Below are 24491 nucleotides of genomic sequence, written 5' to 3' on the forward strand. Positions count from 1 at the left end.
TGTAGCATCTGAGCATCGGCGAGGCAGTCATAGCTTTGGAACAGTGCTCAGAGCCCCGGCTACCAAATACCAGTCCAATGGGCTGTCTACCTCTCTTAATAGAGAGAGGTTTCAAATGAGGGAAATTGCCCCCCACCTCTGTCTTCTTGAGGGACTCTGGTCTTGTCACCTTTCTTGGTGCCATGGTTTCAGCACTCTGGATGGGACAAGTTCCTGCCCAAATCCTTTGAAGAACTGCTGTTAATGAATGCGATGTAAAACCTCTCAAGTGTTCTTATTTGTCATGCAGTAAATTGTGTTTTATGTTTCTAAATGACTGCTTGGGAATAACACAAAATTGCTCAGAAATTTGCAGGCTGCTGGGTAAATTGACCTTATTTACAATTTGGAGACAAAATATCAGAAAAGCAAACCCATATTTTATAGGCACTGAATTACATGAAGGGCAGTTAGAAAGCTCAATGTTTGTCATTTTGATTAAATTTAAGTGTCTAAAGAATGTTAATATTCTTCACTTGTTAAATGGACAATAAAATTTGTAAAGCAGCATTTATTGAAAACAGACTTTCATTGGATTTTGAAATTTCATGGCTAAAGAGTTGAAAATCAGAACCATTTGCCTTATTAAAAATATTAAATTCCTTTTAAACAGCTCTTCTGAGAGGCTTTTTCCTATGCAATTTTCTGTGCAAAATTGAGTCTATATATCTTGCTAAACTAAAATAATAATTTTGGAAATAGGATTTTGCCTCTGTTTCTCACTAATTATATTAAATTTAGTTTCAAGGTAACTCCCGGCAGTCTTTTTGTTTCCCTACTTTTCCTGCTCAGTATCTGGGCCTCCTATGACCCTATCGTTTCTGAGAACTAAGTTCTTAGGGTCTAACATTTGAAGAGTTCAAAATTCATGAGACTCCAGAGATTAGGTAGGAATTCAACAGTCATGTCCCTGCAGCTCTCCTTCTGTTGCCTCCTGGGTGGAATTCCAAGAGAAATGGCGCGCAGCAAGTTAAGTGGCTGTCAGATGCTTGCTAGGCAAGTCCAGTACCATCAGGTACTTCTAAGATGTGTCAGCAGATGCACTTAGAAGTGAAGCTACCATTCACTACATGTCCAGTTTGAATTTTCCCCAAGTCCTCTTTTTTTTTTTTTTAAGATTTATTTATTTTAGGAGAGAAAGCATGTGTTCACAGACACGTGCAGGAACAGGTGAGGGACAGAGAGAGGGAGAGGGAGAGAGACTTCAAGCAGACTCCACACTGAGAGCAGTGCCCAATGCAGGGCTTCGATTCTATGACCCCGAGATCATGACCTGAGCCAAAACTAAGAGTAGGATGCTCACCTGACTGAGCCACCCAGGCACTGGAAGAAGAAATCTTTCTTCCTCGCATCTCCAGCCAAGCAGAATGGAGGGATGACCTTAAGAAATTGCGTACCAGCTGAGATATAGAGAAGAAACAGATTTGTCAAGGAAGAGGGCAAACATTATCTGGGTAAAGAGAACCAGATGTCAATGCTGCCAATTCCACAACCACCCTATTATTGTTCTTCACAACAGTCTTGGGCCATGGTTGGGTGAAGGAGAATGGTTGCAAGCCTGGCTTTGGAGTCCAATGTGAATTTGTGTCAGACCTCCAGAAATTCCCTGGGTGACTCAGGGCAGATCACCTGCCCTCTAAGTCTCTGTTCCCTTGAATGTAAAGGAGATAATTTCTCCTCACACATGGAGCTGCTGTAAGGATTAATTAAGGCAATTCATAATTTCATGAGGGCTGTCTATACATTTAGATACCACAACTGGCTGTTTGCGAGGCAAATCTCGTTGAAGATTCTACAATAAAAGATAATCAAATTTTGTGTGAATATAGTCGATTCAGTTTAATTAACTAAAATGATTAAGTGACTAAAAACACTGCTTTTCCCTTTTGTAGTAAGAGTAACACACACCATTTTATAGGTAAAAAAAAAAAACAACAGAGAATCAGAAAAACATTACTTGCCCAAGAAGCAAAGCTGGTAAATGGCAGTGCAAATTGGCCCAGAATCCTACCCAATGTGAAGAGTGCACTCACTTGCTATACCTGGGGGCTGAGTACGTGCCTGTGCATACACACATGGACATGCAGGGATGAGCACACGGATACACACATACTCTGATACACAGACACGCATGTGTGTGCATGCAAACACGCATGAATACACAGAGACACACAGACCCAGACAGAAGTGTGCACACTCAGATACACACAAGACAGGCACTGAGACATGCACAGGTATCTCATATAGAGCATGTCTCTTCATCCTTTGGACAACCGAGCCACAGCTGACAGTAGGAAGTGTTTTTTTTTTTCCTTTAATAGTCGTTAAGTCTCCTGAAGCCTTGCTCATAGTCCCCCACAGAGAATACCCGCTAGTTCCCTTAAAGAACAAATGGGTGCTTTTGTTTGCCTGATGCATCTATAGTCTTCTCCTGCCTCATAATTTGTGATATTCTCTAAAGAAAGTCAACACGCTGCCCTCTCTTTTACCTGATAATTTTACCAGCACTAAGGATTTTTTTTTAAAGATTTATTTATTTATTCATGAGAGACACAGAGAGAGAGAGGCAGAGACAGGCAGAGGGACAAGCAAGCTCTCCACAGGGAACCTGATGCGGGACTCGATCCCAGGACTGCGGGATCACACCCTGAGCCAAAGGCAGACAGTCAAAATGCTGAGCCACCCGGGTGTCCCAAAACTGGGGAGTTCTGTCAGTGGCCAATGCTTCACAGCATCCTTGATGATGCTGTGCGTCACAGCCTACCTGATTTGGACATGGAAACCAATATTCTTCCCACCGACCCACCTTGCTTAAGTTAGGTATTTCTAGCCCAATAACAGAATGCAGTCCACATCTATTCTAGAAGGAAAGGGATGGAAAGAGAGTTTTCAAAGTGTAGCCTCAAAGAAACTCAAAGTGTGGTTTCAAAAACAAGTGAGAGGTTGCTTTAAAAGTGCCTAATTTTCTTCCTGCTCCTTAACTGGAAATCAGAAATGCCTGCAAAATCCTCCACAGTAGAAGGGCAAACATTCAACACTAGGCCAGGCTGGTAAGTGCAGCTGGCCTGTCCACCCTCACTCTGCTTCACAGTAGATTACAGCCAGAGACCCGACTTCAGCTACATAATGAGGGCATGTTTTCCTCAGCCTACCAAATCAATTTAGAGACTAGTTCAGTTTGGGGATGCTTCTGTCATCAGCTCATCATCCATGCATGCTATGTGGAGAAATAGGTGCCATCAATTAAATTGAATTATTGAATAGCAGAAACTGTCAAGTCTATGGGGCCCCAGACATCAATTCATTTGAAAATACTGTCAGCCTGAAGATGGACCCACTCTGTAAGCCTAAATGAGTAATAAAAATGGTGCTTCCAATGAGTTTCACCGGATTGCCACGCAACCTAGTCTAAGGAAGAATCTTCCTAGCCTCTCTTCTATTATTATTGAACATCATTACAAAGGAGATACTCTCATTACTTAATGTGTTAACCCTGGGACATTTGAAAGCGCCATTTAAGCAGTTAGGAAAAAGGCTGCTGGGTCAAGTTTGGCACAGCCTCAACATAATTATAAGACAAGAAGGAAAGGGAAGAAGGTAGGAAGGAAGGAAGGAAGGAAGGAAGGAAGGAAGGAAGGAAGGAAGGAAGGAAGGAAGGAAGAGGGAGGGAGGGAGGGAGGGAGGGAGGGAGGGAGGGAGGGAAAGGGAAGGCAGACAAGTAAAGTGGAGGGAGAATGTGCTGGAGTGGAGACTGGGAGTTTTCATTTTTCCCTGCTTCTTGTGTGACTATACAGATTTTTAATTATCGTTTATCTAAAAATCATAAGCTGACTTTTTCATTTCAAGGACAAAGGTGCTGGTTTTATGAGAAATAGGTACAATGGCCTTAAAAGAAAGTCTATCAAAGACCTATGCATGAAATTATGGTTCATGTTCTGTTTAAATAATATTAGAATTCATTGACTGTCTCTACCTGGCCAATGCTCTATTTATATTATTTCTATTCCTCACAGCTATACCCTAAGGTAAGTAATGTTTTTTTCCTGAGTTTACAATTCTGAGGCCCAGGGTGCTTATGTAAACATATCTAGTTAGGGTCACACAACGAGCAAGTGGCCAGCTAGACTAGGAAGCCCCATCATTGTGAGTCTAACACCGGTAAGCTATTAGCAAAACCCTGGATGTCCCTTCTACAATTTTAATTCAGGTCTTAAGTGGCCAGATTTCAATGAGTCAATGTAGGAAAAAGGGACCATGTTGATGAACCCTTTACTCTCAGTTACACATGGTGAAGTGAAGGGTTTGGAAATGAGTGTGAAAGTACTGAAGTATAGAAGGACCAGAAAGAAAACCAATTGTGGAAAGTGGACAGCATTAGTACTGCAAGTTTAATCCCATCATAAAGGACCCAGCAACACTTCCAAATTCTTTTTGCGATCTTAGAACTGTATTTATATCTACCGCTAGAAATCATGTCAGGTCTTTGGACACCAAACAGGATCAATGCCCACCTTCTTCTTTTTTTTTTTTTTTAGCTCCTACTGTGTTTCCTAGTGGTATTGTTACAGGATCTGTGTGTTCAAAGAATGAAGAGGCAGACCAGATGAAGAACAGTGGGCAGCAAAGAAAAGTTTATTAACCAAAAGCATAAAGCCCCTGGAGAGGGAGGGGGGCCCGAGTGGCTTGCCCCCAGAGTTTCTAAGTTGTGAGCTCTTTTGTAGAACTCTCTTAAGCAGTCAGGGTGTACTGAGTCATGCCAATCAGGGCTTTGGTCCCATAGCTGCCTACTTATTAGGTTATATCCACGTGCTGATGGTCTTTTTTGCTGACATCTGGGGGTTTAGGTCTTCACTGCTTCTGCCTGTGATATTGACAGATGCTTTTGTGGTTCATTGTCTTTTTTTAGGATGTTTTGCAGAAGTCATTTCTGCAAAGGCTGCAAAGCAGAAGGTCAGGGAAGTCCTAGCTAAGCTGCAAAACAGGATGTCAGTGCTGTTTTCTTTTAGCTGTCCTGACTCCATATTTTCTTGTTGGGGACCCTGGCCCTGACTACCTCACTGTCCAATTAATCCTAATAGTATGATTAGTTATTCTGGTAGGTTTCTCATGCTCTGAGCACTAGCCTGCTTGCGTTAATAGGAATAGCAGTTATTTTAAACTCTAACAGGAGATGTGAACAACACTGTGTCATCCAACTTGGCTTTCATTCCTTTTTCTAGTATATAGCTAAAATACTCTTATTTGTTGTGATAGTGCATATTCCATGGGTGACAAAGCATTTCATGTAAAAGTTGTAGGTTGGAATCTTTGGCTTCTCTGAAGACTTAAGTTCAAGTGGTCAAAGACCCACCAACTAGTTGGATAGCTCTAAACAAGTCCTCTAACTTCACCTGTGAGGTTGGGGGATTGGTATAGGTGACCTCTGTCTCTGGAACATGGAAATACTGAAGGATCCTCTGAAGGACCCTTCATTTTCAGCAATAAATGTCAACTTGCTTTCCCTGGTCCTGCTGCTTGAAATTTAGGGCTCTGACTTTAATCAAGTGGACTATCTGCCTTACAGTACCCGTTAGATAAATTGGGTAATTACACCAACTCAGCTAAAGCTCATTTAAGACATCTAATGCTTACGATACTCGGTCTGATGGTCACATTAACTAAATTTAGTAGCTGTTCTTCCTTGCTTTGAAGAAGATATTAAGGAGGTAAAGCTTCTTTAACTTTTTATCAGAGCCCTTTTCAAAACTGCCTTCACTGGATTATAATTTTGTTACAGCTTTGATTTTTATCTTTAAAAGATAATTTTTGAATAGTGTTATTTTATCTTTCCTTAGAGTTAGAATAATTATTCATAATGTCACTCACTATAAAGAAAAAGCAGTAAATTCCTACTTTAGTTTAAAGAAGTTTTTCCAACAAATTAATTTTTATCACTTCTGCAGTTAGAAAATCATAAGTGTATAATTCAATGCTTTTTTATTTGCTTTGGCCATCAGAAAGCCTATTCTATTTTTTTCCCCAAGTGGTCAAAATTCACTCATTTCAGATGACTGAAAGCATCCTTTATTTTCGCTTCCTTCAGACATCAGTATCTCATTTTATCTTAAAATATATTATGCTCTATTAGCAGGTACAGATCCAAGTCCTCTTAGAAGTAGTAAGAATCTAAATTAAAATCATTTTTTTGTTGTTGTTTTAAATCACGGCAAATCTGTCCCATTCACTATTATTTCCCTAGCATTTAGGACAGTGTCCAGCAATGATAAGTATTTATGGGAAAAGAATGAATGAATTTATGTGTGAATCAATGTTATTCAGTCCCCATGTAACTGGATTAAAAAGCCTGTTTTCACTACATCATACAGCTACATATGATCTAGAAGAAAATTTGTATAGATACATGCATGCTCTTACATAGACACATGCCACCTTTCCAAAAGTTTCAGACATGTGTAATTCATCTAGAATAAATACCCTTTACAGAGGACATGCAGATACTCAGATGCATGTATTTGTACACCTAAAATACTATCCTCATAAATGCAAATCAGATATGCTAATCTTTATTTAAAAATGGCCTTATCTATCAGTTTTCATAGTGAAATTTTACTATTTAGCTGATAATCATGATCCTAACTGAAAAAGAAGAAAAGCAGAGGGCGTGAGGAAAAAAGTAAGTAAGTAAGTATAGTAAGTTCCAGAGAGAAAACTATTGGGGCCATATTGGTAGGTAGGCAAAGCAAATCTGGAATATCTATTAACTTAAAAATGTCAGTGGTAGCAGGATAATCAGGGAGCTTCAACTCTGTTTCAGTAGGAGGCAGGCCAGGGACACAGGGATGGGAGCACAAGAGGGTGGGAGAAAGGAGCAATTATCTTCTGGCCCTTGGATACGCTATAGCCGATATTTCCGAAAATAATATTGGCTTGTTGAGCTGTTTTTCTCTTAAATTGCTTATTACAAAATCTTGAGGAAAACATGCACCGAAGGGCTCCAGAATGATTCAGCGCTCTCATTTGTAAGCCTCAAGTCACGTCTCTGATGCAGCTTTTGTGTGGAGACAGCAGCTCAGCGCTGCAAACAATGCGCCATCACTGGATCCAGTAGCTCTTTAGCTGGCATTGGCTGCTGCGCTGTGAATACAGTTTTAATGGTTGCTTACAAATCAATGCACGAGGCACGGGGTAGGGAGGGCTCTTCATCCCTAGGCTGGAGCCTTTGTACACTGTTTACAGTGGGGGAAACCTTTTATCATAATCCAAAGAGGTGGAAGGAAGAGAAAACATAGCCACCCCCACCACATACACACATCCCAAGGCAGAGGGGAGCCTCCTAAAGGTGACTTGCAGCATTCATTCTTGCTGTTCAGTCTGTTCTCTTGAGAAAGATCTTGCCATGCTGATTCCTGCAACCAAAAGCCACTTACATAAGCCAACAGGTTTTGATACCAACCCTAACCCCTACCCTATTTATCTCTCCTGCCTTGAGTTGCCTGAACATGTCTGGCTGGGTGTTGTGTCTTTTGTCCTGTTGGAGCATCTTAGCCCAGAATCCAGCACAGAGCAAAACCAGAGCTAGTCCAGCTTCCCCTTATTTTAATAAACAAGAGACTGAGACCAGAGAGGGAGAGTGTCTTATCCAAGGTCACACAGAACCTGTTTTAGAATTCTTGGTTCTTGCCAAACTTTATGGCATTAGTCTCTTTTAGTTGTTTTTTGTTGTTGTTGTTGTTGTTGTTGTTGTTGTTGTTTTTTGAGCTGGTGTTTGTAGAACCCACACCTTAGTGCTTATTCCATCCATGCCTGTCCCTTGATCTTACCTAAGAACCTCCGAGCTTCTTGATGACATGATGTCTTGGGATTCGGCAAAGCAAAGACCAAGACTTTCCTGAGCCAACTACTTAGCAGCACTGAATGAGTAAACAGTTGTACCATTGGTGGACCTGTGCATTCATGAACCCATCATGGCAACTTTGTGCAGCAGGTATTCATGAACCCATTTATAAGATAGGGAAACAGAATCTACAGGTTCTGATCCCAAGCTCAATCCTCCTTCCATCTTGTCACACTTGTGCCTCCCCGAGTTTAATGCCTGTGAGCCATAGGTGTACTCTTACTCTTCATACTATGCTCTTACTTCAGGGCCTTTGCGCAAGCCCCAACCCAACCCAAGGAAGACTTTCCCTCTGTCTGGATGTTCTCACCATTAAGGTCTCAGCTCACAAGTAATCTCCTCAGAGGAGTTTCTCAACTACCCAGTCATAAGTACACTACTTGACTTCACTGTTTTCATAGCCCATATCAGTATCTGAAACCACCATGTTTGTTCATTTGTTTTACTTGATTGCTATCTCTCTCTCCTGGACAGAATGGAAGTTCTATGCAGTGTTATTTGCCTACATTTCCAATGCCTAGAACTGTGCCTGACACATAAATTATTACTAAATATTCACTGAAAAAAAAAAAGAATGGTACAAATTAAAGTCATTCTTTCAACCACTCTATTCCCTTTAAAGATTTACTGCAGATAACTGGTCCAGGTGAGGAGTTCAGCCTGGGCATGTGGTGCAAAACAGTGACTTAAAATATTTTTAGAGCTCTGACCTCTAAGCTTAATAACATTTGTTTCCTTGCTTTAGCCAGATAAGAAAAACAGACAATAGACTTACAGATAATGAGAGGGAAAGAGATATTTTTCAGATGGTTTATATTGAAGAAAGCCATCACAACAGCTCCATTCAGGGTTGTTATTTATGAGACTGGCAGACAAACTTGATTGTTGGCATCCACTGTAGCCAGCCTCCCTCTAAGACAAGCGTACATGAGCAGGGAGGGAAAGAAGATGCTGTGTTTGAATGAGCTGATTGCCCCACCCAAGACAGATTCTACTACATATAAAACATACAACTTCTCTTAAAAATCTTATTTATCTTCAGCACTAGGGAGTATGTTAGTAATGGCTATCCTCAGTTTCCAGGAGAAGAAACCAAAGCACATGTAGCATCTGTGAAGTGCCCAAGAACATGAAAATCACTGAAGTCCCTTTGGTGTCCACGGCAGGCCAGTTTACTAGGGACTCACTGAAAATCACAACAGAGAGAAGGAAATGCAGGCAAGCGGATGAGGAGTGCCGAGTAATTGCAATCACTCTGTATTGTGGAAACCAAAGCCCATGATCAGAGTTTTAGATGCTCAACTTACATTGCCACTTTGCCAGTAAATCAACTCACAAACTTCAGGATCAGAACAAAGTCTTGTCAAGTGGTCATCAGACCAGGAAGGCAGGCAAGGAGCAGGGGTGCTGGGGGTGGAGAGCAGTTGTTGAAGTGCCGATTCCTTCTGTTTGCTACGCAGAGAGGTAGATGTGAGCCACCAGAATGAAAAGGATCCCACTTCTCAACAGAACCCATATAAACCACCCATAGAGGATTTTCCCAAGATGAAAAGAAAATCAGACTCTTAGGAAAACAGAAACTAGAGCCATCCATTCATTCCCTGAAAGAGCATTCAGTATTTTATACATGATATATATGGGGGCGCCTGGGTAGCCCAGTCATTTAAGCATCCAGCTCTTGATTTTGGCTCGGGTCATGATCTCAGAGTCATGAGATCAGGCCCTGAATGGGGCTCCACAGTCAGCAGGGAGTCTTCTAAAGATTCTCTTCTCTGCCTCTACCCCTCCCCCCAACTCATACATGCACTCTTGCTGTCAAATAAATAAATCTTTTTTAAAATGATGTATGCAGAGGATTATTTTAAGAAGGGTAATTATTTGGGGTGCCTGGGTGGCTCAGTTGGTTGAGTGTCTGACTCAGGACATGATCTCAGGGTCATGAGATCAAGCCCCAAATTTGGCTCCACACTCAGCATGGAGTCTGCTTGAGAGTCTCTCTCTCTTTTTGCCACTCCCCTCATGATCTCTCTCTCTCTCTCTCTCTCAGAAAAAAGGGTAGTTATTTTCTAATTCAAGTTTTCCATAAATCAATGCCAGATGAGCTTAGATTTTATCAGAATGGCTTTCTGCTAGACAAACCACAGAGAATTTTTTCTGTGGAAACAGTGGGTCAAGTAATTTCAGTGAAGTGGTGGAAAGGGGTTAGATCTCATAAGCAAGTCATTTAAACTCTTCGAGTCTTGGTTTCATCTTGAAAATGGAAAAAATAATACCTACTTGAGCAGTGTGCTAGGGGATGAAGATTAGGTGGGACGTATATATTTATTCATGAACATGAGGGTAAGCGCTCAGGAAGTGAACCTGAACTCTTAGCTTGATCACAGCAGCCTTTATGCTCCTTTGCATGTGGGGTAGGCTTTGGTATACATCTAACCTTATATAAATTTCAACCCTTTCCTAGGACATAACATTGAGCTGTTTGTTGAAAATTACAGGGTTATTGCTGCCCAAACAGTTCCTCCAAAGCTCAACTTCCTACACTCTAGGAGGCTAATTCAGGCGCAGCTGCTGATATTTACAAAGTGTTATCAGGGCCCTCAGGCCCATCTTAGAACCTGGTGTGCTCACAAACCACCCACTATTACTAACCCATCTAAACCAGCAGGAGGCATCTACACTTGCTGAGTATTAGTTCTACTTGTTGAAGGTTTATTTCTTAGGTGCTCATGTCTACAGGGCATGTGCTTCTCTACTACAGGAGCCTCAATTCTGTCAATCGTACAGTTGGTAAAGGGTAAGAGTACACTGAATTTCAAGATATTTAGCTTGACTTGAAGTTATTTTGCAGAAAACAAAGCTTGGGACAAAACCACATGACTAATCATGTCACCCTGCGATGATTTAGGTACACTTAGGGCACAAAGAGGAAGTCTTTTGAAAGACAAAGGAGGGATGTGGCTCAGTGGTTGAACGTCTGCCTTTGGCTCAGGGCCAAAGGTCCTGAGGTCCTGGGATCAAGTCCTGCATAGGACTCCCTGCATGGAGCCTGCTTCTGCCTCTGCCTGTGTCTCTACCTCTCTCTGTATGTCTCTCAGGAATAAATAAATAAAATCTTTAAACTAAAATAAGACAAAGGAGGCTAAGCTACACAGTCAGGTTTCAGCTTTAAACTGATTTGTTCTGCTAGTAATCAAACTTACATGGAACTGGAACTCCTTAGTAGATCCTTTTTCATTTCATCCTTTTCACACTGGCCATGATTGCTGAGAAATATTTCCGACACATTAGACATCTTTTGCATCAACCTTCCTAACATTAAGGATTCTGTTAAGCTGGTAAGGATCCTGTTCTTTCATCCAGGGTTTCATTTGTTCCAGATGAAGTTGAAGTTATTCACAGAGGGTGAGTTGCCTTCTTGTGTCCCTTCCAGCACTGTCACATATCACGGGTCCCCAGCCCCTCAAGTATGAACTGAAATGAACACTGGTCCTATGGAGGAGGATGGCCCATAGCTGTCTCTGGCTTGGAATTGGGGGATAAGGATGATTAACAGGGCCCATGGAGGTGTCCTCTGCATCCCAGAACAGGCCAGCAGTCCAAGTTGCAAATCTATAGCAATCTTGAACTGACATTTCATGCACAGTGGTGTTAATACCCAATATATTTATTTATCTAGGGGCATAGAATAAAAACTAGAAAGCTTTCAAGTATCTAGGAGTAAACTACATACACTTAAATGTGGGCATGCAGGCACACGTATTCCAGACATCGAGTGTCCACACTAATTCAAATCCCCACTAGGTAGTGAAGAAGGGCCTCTCAGTATATGCCTAAGCTTGCTCTCAGACTTTTGCCTTAGGGCAGTAGGGCAGGAAGACTAGAGACCACCAGCAAGCCTCACACCAAGGATGACTAGCTCGCAGAGAGACTTTTTCAGTCCAAATACATTTCCGAGAAAGCTTCAAGAAGGAAAGTTCTTAGAAAGAGCTGGCATGATGTCAAAGATACAGGTATTCTAATAATAGTTTTACTGTACTGAAAAGATGGTAAGGAATCATTTCTCTTAGAATAATAATAAGGACAGATTAAACATTGTACAGTTGTGGGGCATCTGGGTGGCATGGAAGGTTGAGCATCTGACTCTTGGTTTCAGCTTAGGTTGTGATCTCAGGGTCATGAGATCAAGCCTGGTGTCAGGCTCAGTGCTCAATGCTGAGTCTGCTTAAGACTTTCTCTCTCTCCCTCTGCTCCTCCCCCTTGTCCCCCCTCACTCTCTCTCCCTCTCTCTCTCTCTCTCTAAAATAAACAAATCTGTAAGAAAAAAAACATTGTGTCCCCCTGAATCAATTATACTAGTATGGGAAAAGGAAGACAAGAGCTAGAAATGACATTGAAAGAGTGAGTTGTTGTTGCTTTAAAAGTTATATGTAGGACGGTGTGTGAGGTGGCTACCAAAGCCAATGTGTACATTAATGTAAGTGAATAGTGTCCAGAATGCACAAGATTAAAGACCTTCCCCAGTGCAGGTGGGTTAGGTGTCTCTTGAAGTTGTATTTAACGCCATGCATCATATTCTAAAAAAGAAGGATGCCTTAGTGCTCAGAGGAGCATGGCCAGCCTGATAAAGGAATTCGAGCAAGGACTGAGGTTGGAATCAACTGCCTGATGGAATGGCATGTGGAGCAAGATTGGACCTATTCCATATGGCCTATGGTCCTATGGGACCTGGGAAAATGAGTGGAACCTACCAGCCAGGGCCCCTAAAATTTGGATTGTGAGATCATAAACCCTCTAGTAGTTAGAGACCCTCCAGTGTGGCACAGGTGACCATTTTGTAGACAGACTTTTTTTATTCCGCATTTTGGGGCTTGAGCATTTTTTATTCTGCATTTTGGGGCCTCCTTGCCCCCTTGTAGATAGATTTTAAAGGAATTCATGTTAAGCAGAGAGTTGACCTTAGCAAGCTCTGAAACCCTCCCAGTGGTTTAAGTCCAAGTATTTTCTAATACCCATATGTTTCATTTGATAAAAGCAAATGCCTGCATTTTTTTTCCTCTATGCTTTGACAATGCACAGATCTAGGAATCTGAGTAAATTGTGTTTTGATAAGGATTAATCATGCAATATACTTGGTGGAAAAATTACTGATATCTTCTACTTTTCATCAGAGAACATATTTGTAAGTACTTCCCAACCATTAGGTTATAGGAAAATGTTTACAGCACTTCTCCAAAATCCAGAACAAGAGGGAAATTCTTGTTTGGGAATGAATCTTTGGGTGCATATAGAAACTGTTAAGAGTGGGAAGAGATGAATAAATGTTTTCTCACTAGAAATAAGATATAAGCATATAATAGGGGAAATGGGAAGAAACGTCTTTAGATCCCTAAGTGATCAAGACAGTAAAAGCCACTGGGTTTAACTCAAGCCCTCATGTATCAAATGGGGGATGGTTGGGGAGGGAGAGATATAGGAAAACAAGAGAACAAAAAATTCAATCAAATCACAGTTTGTAGTATTCCTTTTAAAATGAGGAGGGGCGAATTTTCAGATTGCTAAGGTTTCTTTCATCTTAAACATTTTATGATTCTGTCAGAACCTTTGAAATCAAAAAGAATTGGAAATCTACAACTGAAAAGAACTTTTTTTGAAATGACTGTGTATCAGGTTGCAGGAAAAAAAGTGATAGCTATGGAGGAGAAAACCTATTCAATCAAATAAAATAAACTTGTTAATTTGTTTGGTGGCAACAAATCTTTGTGCTCAGAAACTAAAGAGACACAAAATCAAATCAACCACACTTGGAAAGAAAGGAATAAAACTTCATCAAGAACTTTGGCTCAGAACAGTGTGTATTGAATGTAGAAAACCACTGTAGTGATCTAGCTTCACAGTTGTTGATTTCTATATTACATGGGCTGTCATGTAGGACTTGCTGGGCCTGGATCATATGCACGGCAATGTGGTTGGCAAGATACCATCCTATCTTCACTCTGTCATACTCCTGGAAAGCATCTGGTCATTCTCATTATTCCCTTAGTTGGAGAATACTCTTGCAAAATAAAAATAGGCTAATTATAGGCAAGTACCAAGAAGTAATTGAAAGTCAGACCTTCCTTCAGATTAACAGCAGCATACATTCCCCAAACTGCTTTCCATTACAGACGGGTGACAATATAGGCCAGTTTCCCAAATTCTAAAGAACTAGATGTACACCAGGGTGTTTGATTCAGAACTACCTGGCTGACCTTTGACAGCTAGAAATGGAAATTAGACCTTGCTCTACTCAAGTAGAGATTCTGAAATGGTCACAACCATGATGCCCTCCCTTTATTTATTGTTTTCTGTGTTTAGTTGGCCAAAAATATGTCATATCTAGAAAATAAATTACAAGACAAATAAGGTGCAACAGTGTTTTCAAATTCCTAAAAAGGTAACATTGTATCTATGTAGCAGTAGGCATTAAAAGTATTCTTGGGGATCCCTGGATAACTCAGCAGTTTAGCACCTGGCTTCGGCCCAGGGTGTGATCCTGGAGACCCGGGATCGAGTCCTGCATCAGGCTCCCTGCATGGAGCCTGCTTCTCCCTCTGCCTTTGTCTCTGCCTCTCTCTCTGTGTATGTCTCTCATGAATAAATAAATAAAATATTTAAAAAATAAAATGAAATAAAATGAATAAATAAATAAAGTATTCTCAAATTCAAACTTTGAATCAAGATGTGATTGATGCTAAACTCTATCTGCTTCAAAAAGACATCATGTGTAGTGTTCCTTGGGCTATTAGATCAAATCCCAACTCAGCCACTTACCTATTATGTGATTATTTTGTTTGAGATTTTACTTATTTATTTATTTGACAGAGGAAGAGAGAGAGCACAAGCAGGGGGAGCTACAGAGGAGAGGGAGAAACAGGCTCCCTGCTGAGCAGGGAGCCCAATGTGGAACTGGATCCCGGAACCCCAGGGTCATGACCAGAGCTGAAGACAGAACTTAACCAACAGAACCACCCAGACATCCCTGTGATTATTTTAGAAAGTCACTTAAACTCTCTGAACTTCAGGGGGTTTTTGTACGTACGATGGGATTAATAATGCAGCATTATTATAAGGATTAAATTAGATTAGGTGTGTGAAAAAGTTTAGTTTATGTGCCTGTCACTTAGTAGCCACTCTATCATTTCCTCTCTCTGTTCCTTTCTTCTTTTCTTAAAATCAAGCAGCTTGGGAAAGCAGTGGTGATAATGACTCATTCAAACAGAATATAGATTCTGTAAAATCAGGATACTCGGATCATATTGATTCCTTCCTTCTGACAAGTAGCAGTGATGGAATATGGCACATCTGGCTGTAAAGAGGTTCATGGTTTGACAAGAGACTTTCATATCACCTCTTTCAGTCCTCACCACTGATCTAAAATGTGAGAATTAGGAAATTCACTTGACAGATGAGGAACTGAGACTTAGGAAGGTCAAGTTCTGCTCTCAAACACAAGCTGAGAACGAGAAATTGTCTTAAGTCTTCTGACCTAAGTCAAACTAAGTCTACTACAGACTAAGTCTACTATACCTCAGTAGCCCCTTTTTCTGGTTGTCAAAGCTCTCCCTGAGGCCAAACCCTGAGTGCCTCTGGAGGGATGCACACTAACACCGGGTCTATTAGATGTGTGGTCATCTGCAAGTGCCAAGCCCAGGATTCCTGTTCATGATCAGTGGTGCTGATGCCACCTTTGTTCTCATGCCGTAGAACAGGGTCAGTCTAAGTTGTTATGTCAGTAGTTGAAGTGATGTTCTCTCCTTTATCTGTGGTTTTAATGATAGGCTATTTTTGTAGTTCTATTTAGGAAGTCCAGCATGTCTCAAGGAAACCATTTGAAGGGCCACAGGAAGGATTAATCGAATGCAGCTTATTATCTTTCCATTAGTGGAATCCATAAAGCTGAAAAGAAGGATTCTGAGATAAGCCGATCTTTTGCTTGGGATCCTATAAAAGGAAAGCTCCCCCCACCCCAAACTGCCTATTTCTTTGCTAATGCAGAGGAGGGACTTGAACAAATTATGCAGCCTCCAATAAGCCTGAGCTGACACACCTACAGAACTGGCAGGTTACCATCATTTTTGCCATCCCATAAAAGACACTCCAGGTGTTTGTGTTTGTGTTTTTAATGTTCCACTGCTCTTTGCAAGGAACAAACTTTTAAGTATAGTCCTGATGGTGATGAATGAACATCATATTTCCTTTTCCTTCTCCAAGACGAGGTAATTGTATATCACACATGGCAGTCAGTGGTCATGTTTAATATTTTAATGGCATCTGAGTTGCAGATTAAAATTTATAAAGAACAGTGTGATCCCAGGAAAAAGGATGGGAAGCCATTTCCACTTTCAAATGCAATAAAGCAGATGGGCCTCCCATTCCAGACTTAAGTGCTAAGATATTTCAGATACTTTGTAATGCTGGAACCCTACAGAAGGGAAGGAAATTTCTCTCTCTGTCCCTCTCTCTCAGACACTGACTTATTTTGCATTGCATGCTTACAGATCATGAAGATAACTCCAGAGGGCAAGATTAAATTTTATTTCTAAAAGCTTAGGCTGTAACTTTAGGACCCAGCATGTTGACTAAGCAATTAAGAATTGACAGGGAGGGCAGCCCAGGTGGCTCAGTGATTTAGCACTGCCTGAAGGCCCGGGGCCTGGTCCTGGAGACCCGGGATAGAGTCCCATGTCAGGCTTCCTGCATGGAGCCTGCTTCTCCCTCTGCCTGTGTCTCTACCTCTCTCTCTCTTTCTCTCTCTCTCTCTCTCTGTGTCTCTCATGAATAAATATGTAATCTTAAAAAAAAAAAAAGAACTGACAGGGAAACACAGTACAGTCCTAAGTGGAGGACAATGATGGTAACTACCGTGCTCATCATTATCTCGAAATATCTTCACTTTGAAGAGATGATCTAATTATTCCCTTGCACATCCCTCATGGGAAAGGTGTTATTATTTCCATCTTGAAGAGGAATATAATGTCTACTCCTGATTTATAAGTGTCATTTCTTATGAGAAATTTCACTATTTGCTTTCATGCTCATACTCACAATATGATTCTTATACACCCCAAATTAGCTAATTTAAGTAGAATTAGAGGCAGAATAATGTTTCCATAAATGACTAAAATTCAGTGTTTTCCAAATTGTTTTAATCATATACCTTATGAAACAATAAAATGTCCAAAACTATAGAATATAGGAACTCATAAGGATCATATACAAAATAAATATAACTATAAAGTCTAGTGCATTTCCTGAGCTTTTGTAGGGTATATGCAACTCTTCTTTCTGGGATGGGAAGTGGGGGAGAAGAGGAGTTAGAGGATTAATGATTGTCTTCCTCCTCTTTCTAATAAACCCTAACAACTGCAGCTCTTATAGTAAGCTCTTCCTGGAGCTAAAACATAGGATGAAAGGGAAATAGAAAGAAAAGTAAAAGGAGGAGCAAAGAAATGGATGAGCAAACAAGAAAAGAATGGATAATAGAAACACTGAGTGGTTGGCCTTAAATATCAATGTCATGACACTGGAGGCTTCCAAAGAGACTGTGTTAGTTTGTTAGGGCTGCTTTAACAAAAGACCACAGTCTGGGTAGCTTAAACCATGGAAATTTAGTTTCTCACAGTTTGGAAGGATAAATGTCTAAGACCAAGGTGTTGGTGGGTTTAGTTTCTCCAGAAGCCTCTCTCCCTGATTTGGGAGAAGGGCTGCCTTCTTGCTGTGTCTTCACAGAGTCTTTCCTTTATTTGCATGCGCCCCTGGTGTCCATGTGTCCCAGTATCCTCCTCCTATAAGGATACCAGCCTGATTAGATCAGGGCTCCACCCTAACAGCCTCATTTTAACTTCGACATCTCTTTAATGTCCTATTTCAGAATATGGTCACATTCTGAGCTTAGGGCTTCACCAGATGAATGTGGGGGAGATAATTTAGCCCATAACATGTGCTTTTATTTAAAATTATCTCTGCTTTCAGGCCAGATATTAGAAATGTGTAATAACTATTCAGCATGACACTATAGGAAACGGTTGTTAAAAGATAAACTGAGGCACATTAAAACTTTTAAGAATTTATTTGAGCAAATATGTATTCCAATTAGGCAGAGCCAAACCAGAGTGGTTTAGGGACACTGCCAAGAGAAACAAGGGGAAAGGCTTTTATAGAGCAGAGGTGGAAGTAAGTCAAGGAAATTATTTGATTGGCTATAGCTTCAGTGGTTGCCTTATTTGGTAAAGGCTTAGGCGGCTGCTTGTGATTGGTTGCTTTAAAATTTGTTTTCTCAGATACAAGTTTATTTCTGAAATTGATGTGGCTTAGGTTTTCATTTCCTTTCATAGGTCACCAAGGCATTAGAGCTACCTCAGTCACTTTAACATGGTCAACAATGCTGTCTTACTCTAGCAAGTCACACACTTTTCTATCAGCTGGCCTAACTTGCGATCCTTACCTACCTAGTCTCCAAAGAGGATTCTATTCATCTGCTGGGAGCTTCCTCCCAAAAGTTCACTGGAGATGGTCCAAAACCTCAAAGGGGAGACTGTTTTCTCGACAGATCCCCAAAGTGTGTTTGCATAATAATTCTGACCACGTGCTCCCTAAGAGCAAGCCATTGCCTCGTTTCTCTTCCTGTGAGATGACAGGTGACAAATGGAGCCATTCTTCTTTTCATGTTTTGTGAGAGGCACTTTTCCCTCAAAACTCCTCAGCTTTAAGGGTTTTCCCAGTAATGATCTGCACCAGACAGTGTCACCACTGAGTGTCCCCCAGAGAACACACATATTTGCTCCTTGCTGGTAATCTCAGGCTACACAGTCAGCTGGAAAGTCTGACAGCCTCGCCTGCTGCCAGCTGCATTAGTTGGACAAAGGAAAGCATATCCCTGGTGTCAAGGTTTGTGGGGATGGGAAGGTGGTGAACAAAGTCCCCAAGCAGCTCTTTCCAAAATGGCACAAAACACATGAAATTGTATTTGCCACCACTTTAAGAAGACTTGACATTCAGTATCCCAATTTTAAAATATGTGAGTGGGGATTATATCCCATTATAAATGAAGTCTCTGTTTTAGAATACTATTATTGATTTCCTGGTTCCTTTAAATAGTAAGCTTGGTGCATTTCTTAATGTACTAATTGTGTTAGGTAATTGGCAGAACTGGGATATATGTGTATATATTATGCAAAGTCAGTGGAAATTTGTGCATGTATTCATTTGGTTAACAAGCCCTTAACCAGCTTATCCCACAAGCCAGAGATGGGACCAGGTGCTAGGGACACAAAAATGAACAAACTCCTGCCCTCGCTGGGCTCATGATCAACTGAAGAAGAGAGTAATGGGCTAGTCTAGAGAGAGACTGGTTCTCAAGTCGAGTGTGTATCAGCATCACCTGAGCCACCCCACACCCCATCCTCTAGTTTCTGATTCAGTAGGGCCAATTTGCTTTTCTAGCAAGTTCCCTGGTGATGCTGATACTACTGGTCCAGGACAATAGTTTAAGAACCACCGATCTAGTGTCTCAAGTGTTAGGAGGTTCCGGAAGCTCTGAGGTGGAATTTCCAGCCCTGGCTGGAGGCCAAAGGGGGATGTCTGAGATTTCACAAAGGAAGTGAGTTTTAAAGGATGAGCCGGGAAAGGTAGGGAGGGCAGGATTAGGACATGCGGAACACATTTAATTGTAAAGGACAAAAGTAGGAGAAAGTACTTATGGTTTGAAAAAAAATAGAAATAATTCTGTTTGGCTAGGGTGAAGTTTGAGTCTGAAATAATTGCAAGAGATGAAGCTGAAAAACTATGTAGGGCCCAGAGCTGTGATTGTGTGATTATTTAACCATGAATCCCCAAAGCCAGGCTCCAAGCTGGAAGATCCTTGGTTAGAAGAACTCCATCATAGTTATCTTTTGTCTAAAAGGACTTCTTTCTGAGCCTGGCACAGAGCTTCCCAGTCTTTTGGAAGAAATCCTTTTCACTTCCCTAAAATGACAACTCTCCCTGGAGGTGGTAGGACTGTAGAAAGGGTGTGTTGATTGCATGTAACCAGAATTGGATGAGGACTTAAGCTTTTGCCATTCAGCCATGAACCATGAGGGAGTGTGTCAGTAGCTTAATAATAAATTGGTTGATTATCATGGACTCTTAGAAAACCCTAAGCTTCAATCACCTCTAATGACCTCCCGGCTACTCAGAGGAGAGGGATGACAGGCCGAGGAAGGAGGGAGTTGGAGACAGGAAGACCCCGCCGAGCACAGGTTGTGATGACATGTGCTTCATTCCTCCCTCCAGGGGAAGATGATGACGACGATGAATGTGGAGAGGAGAAGCTGCCCTCCTGTTTCGATTATGTGATGCATTTTCTGACTGTGTTCTGGAAAGTCCTCTTCGCCTTCGTCCCCCCGACAGAATACTGGAATGGCTGGGCCTGTTTCATTGTCTCCATCCTCATGATTGGCATACTGACAGCTTTCATTGGAGACCTGGCTTCCCACTTTGGATGCACCATCGGCTTGAAAGATTCTGTGACTGCGGTAGTGTTCGTCGCACTTGGAACTTCGGTACCAGGTAGAGAATACGTTCATATATGATCTCCCCCAGACGTGGAAGCCCATTTGCCTTCTTGACCTTTTCTTTCTCACATTTTCAAGGACTATGATAACAAACAGGCCTATGAAAGACAAGAGCCCACAGATATAAATAATGTCACTGCCAGAAGACCGTCATGGCATTTTTCAAGGTTAGAAAGCTAGTCGGTATCATCATGATGACAGGAAAGCATTCCCAGGGGGACTGAGAGAACAGATTGGTTTGATGGCTAGATCGATAGATCAGCTTCCCATTACAATCAGCAATTTCAAAAACACAAACCCAAATTACAGAATCACCTTTACACACAGAATTTGACTTTTATATATTTACTAACGTTTGGATGACTTCCATGAATCTGACTGGTTGGGTAACTGAGATAAATATCTACTGAAGACCTGATACAATATTCCCTTGACCAAAATGTTAATGTGAGTAAATTAAAAAAAAAAAAAAAAAAGTAGACATTGGTCAGGACAGGGCATAAGTAATCCCAGCCAAAGCAATTAGAATAAGTACACATTTCATGGATGTCCCTTCATGCATTTCTTATAAGCTGAATTTTTCTTCCAGTCTACAACTGTAGCTCATTATATTTGCTTGGCCTTCTAAGAAATCATCCTCCCAAACATGACATTGATAGCAGTAATTTTCAGACATTGGTGAGCATCAAAATTACCTGGGAGCTTGTTTAAAAAATGCAAATGCCTGTAACCCACCATCCACCTGCAGAATCAAAAGATCTAGAGGAAAGACCCAAACATGAGTGTTTTAAGTTCACAGGTAATTCTGGTGCACATCAGAGCCTACTGTAACCAAGGTTCTGGACCCAGGCCCCAGTACTAGTTGACATCTTGACAGATACACAGCTAACCCTGGCTTTTGGTTTTGAGTCTAAAAAACGACTGCAGTTTAAATCATGTATATATCTCTTCACTGGAATTCACTAATTGTGAATATCTATCATCTCCACTCAGATATCATCTCAGTGTCTCTGAGCCTTGCTTTATTTGTAATATAGGGATAATCATACTGAACTTGCAGAATTGTGGTAAGGACTGGAGAAAACACCTATAAATTATGCATCTGGTAAAGCATTTGAAACATAGAAGGAATTTAATTAAAACACCAGCTTTTGTTATTAGTTATTTATGAATAGCTGAGGATGATCTGACCAGTATAAATTTGGATACTTCGTCCTTGAGTAACCAGAAAAAAACGTCCAGATCTATAGTGGTGAGCCATTGCACATGGTGTTATCCAACTGATTGACCATTTCAGTGTCTTGATAAAGGGGCCTGATGTGGTTCTGGTGTCACTGAGTTAATGGAGGACTCAGGGAATTTAGTGGGTCCTTTTACTACTATCTTAGTGGCCAGAAGTAGGCAAAGTCTTCCAGTTGACTGCTGATGCTCAGAGGAGATTGGACTCCCTCTCAACACCAGCTGTTTCTATCAGTTCCAATTTGGGTCTTTATTTTTATTTTTTTCCAAAAATAACGAGAAATTTAGCAAGCAGAAGGAAGACCTTGAAATATTCATACTGTGACTTGTTTTGTTTTGAGAACACATTTACCAAAAAGAACTAAACATAATGGTTACCAATCACTCTATCTTAGGTTACTACAGGAAAATATTTTGTAGTCTACTTTTCCTAAGGCTTAAATCACTGTATCAAATGGTGCCCAAGTTAGCACACATTCTGGCCCTGGGTTTAACCCTTGAGGAGAATATGTGCAAATTATGATAATGAAAGCAAAATTAGGTCTCTCATCAGAGTTACTCAAAATCAACCTACCTCTCTGGAAAGTCAGCAGTTGGTCCCATCAAATGCATCTCTTGTTTTCCAAATGATCAAAAAAAAAAAAAATGCTTTTACTGCATCAAATCCTTGTTTCTAAAAATATATATTTTTTTAAGTTTCCCAGATCCTTATCTCAGTACCTCAAAACTGGCTCCTTTTCCCATATACTGGTCTTCCAAAGTAGCTCTGTGCATCTCTTGTATTAAATTATTTTGAAGGGTGTGGAAGCCATACCATATCATTTTTCCATAACATGAAATGTGGATTCCACTAAACCTTAGTGTTTGGAGGAGTCATTTGTTCTGCCACTTAAAACGGGCTCAGAACCCAGGTAGGGGCATCAAGAGGTAAGAAAGCCTGTTGGGGAGAAAACAACAGAAACATTCACTGTCAAAATGGTTTTCCTTCACTGCCATAAATTCTTCCCATGGGGAAACATATTTCTTTACTTTGTCATCAGGAGGATTCCTGTAATTTGCTGCAATATTAGCTGTGCAGTGTGTTCCTCACACAATATTCACAGGTAATCTCATATTTATATAAACAGACATCCCATTCCCCTCAAAACAGCTGTGCAAATTGAACAAGATGCTGAACAAACATAATATTTCTGACTTTATTCTTGAACCCTGATGATTCAGAGCAGTGCTTTATTATATTTCCTGACTCAAAAAAAAAAAAATTATTCTATTATTCCGAGATGACAAAGCCCAGTCTCTACAGGTGGAAGAATAAAAGAAACTAATTCTTTTCACTCAAAGCTTACCATTAATGGGCATTGGTCCTGAGGCCCAGCTTTTCTCTGGGCTGATGTCTTGACCCTTTTCCTAAAGTAGAAGAGCTCTAAGCTAGTGTTTGATGTACTGCTGCCTCTTTGTAGGTGAGACTCTTGGATTCTCAGCTTGTGATGGCCTGCCCTGAGGCAGGATTAAATATTTAAATATCTCATCTAAAGTATTTTTTCATCATATTCAAAATCTATGGGGAAAGGAGCTTATGCCTTTCCAGGTGAGACAGCTTCTTCCTACTACTGTGAATCAAATGCTCATTATAATCTACGGGCAGAAGGGGGCGCCTGAGTGTCTTCACTCCCCCTCAACCTTAGTATGCCTAGAAGGCCTTAAAGACCCACACCTGTTAGGAGAGCAAGAGCAAGAGCCTTCTTTTCCTGACTCCCCTTCTGCAGAGCTACTTGTCTAGAGAAGAGGAGCTTCCTGAATCATCTCCTTCTACCTTTTAATGTTGGAGTAAGCAAAGCCTGATCTCTAGCTCTCTTCTCCTCCCCTTCTGGGCTCACTCCCTGGCCCATCACACCAGTCTCCGAAGCTTAAATGCCACCAGCATGCCAATGATTACCAAATCACTATGTCTAAAGTAGAACTGCTTATTTCCATTATCCGACTGCCTTATCCTTGAACTGAACCAGATCTTGCCTTTTTTTCAGGAAAACAGTATCATCTCCTCAGTGTCCTTGATTCCTTTTTCCTCATCCCCACAGTCAAGCCATTCATAACTTCTGCAGATCTTACCCCTAAAGTATATCATATCATGATGGGACCCACTTAGCTCTCTGTCTACCACCAAGGCCAGGTAGGCTGTTCTCTCAGACTGCTGCAAGGCCCTCCCGTCTGTCTCCATGCTTCTGCTAAGGATTGTTTTAAGATGTAAGTCAGACCACATTTCTGCTTACAATCTTCTAAGGTCTCCCTACTTGGGATACACTTCAGAAGTCTGTCCCTGGCTGACAATGACCAATCTGATTTGTCTGCAGCCTGTCTCTCCATTCTCTTTTCCTCCTTGCCCACTGTTCTTCAGCCCCACTGGCCTTTTTACTGTCCTCTGTGCACCAAGTTCACTCCTTTCTCAAGGTTGCACTAGCCATCTAAAATGCCCTTCCCCTTCATTTACACAAGACTGGTTCTTTGTCTTCATTATATCTCATCTTAAATGTCACTTCGTCAAAGAGACCTTTCCTAACCACACAGTGTGAAGTGTGTTATATCACCCTATTTTCTGTAGAGTCTTTATTACTTTCTGGATATTCTGGGTTGTTTTTGAATGTTATTGTCTACCTCTGCCCACTGAAATGGAAGCTTCATGGGAGCAGAAAACTTTGCCCTTTCAATCTCTCATTTCTTTGGCTCCC

At 41.1% G+C, this 24491-nt stretch overlaps 1 protein-coding gene and 1 long non-coding RNA gene across 25 annotated transcripts in view; one reads left to right on the forward strand and one right to left on the reverse strand.

Annotated features, from left to right (window-relative positions):
• Positions 1 to 24491, forward strand: part of SLC8A1 (solute carrier family 8 member A1) — a 377788-nt gene that overhangs the window by 330070 nt on the left and 23227 nt on the right. For all 24 annotated transcript variants that reach the window (XM_072770408.1, XM_072770413.1, XM_072770409.1 and 21 more), the window contains one exon: positions 20246 to 20521. In XM_072770408.1, coding sequence (XP_072626509.1) covers positions 20246 to 20521 — 276 coding nt within the window. The remainder of the gene's footprint in view (positions 1 to 20245; positions 20522 to 24491) is intronic.
• Positions 1140 to 24491, reverse strand: part of LOC140601474 (uncharacterized) — a 37022-nt gene continuing 13670 nt past the window's right edge. Inside the window, exon 2 of the long non-coding RNA XR_012004485.1 lies at positions 1140 to 22702. This is a non-coding gene — a long non-coding RNA (uncharacterized lncRNA). The remainder of the gene's footprint in view (positions 22703 to 24491) is intronic.

This window comes from Canis lupus, chromosome 12 (genome assembly GCF_048164855.1).
Source record: "Canis lupus baileyi chromosome 12, mCanLup2.hap1, whole genome shotgun sequence".
NCBI classification, from domain to species: Eukaryota; Metazoa; Chordata; class Mammalia; order Carnivora; family Canidae; genus Canis; species Canis lupus.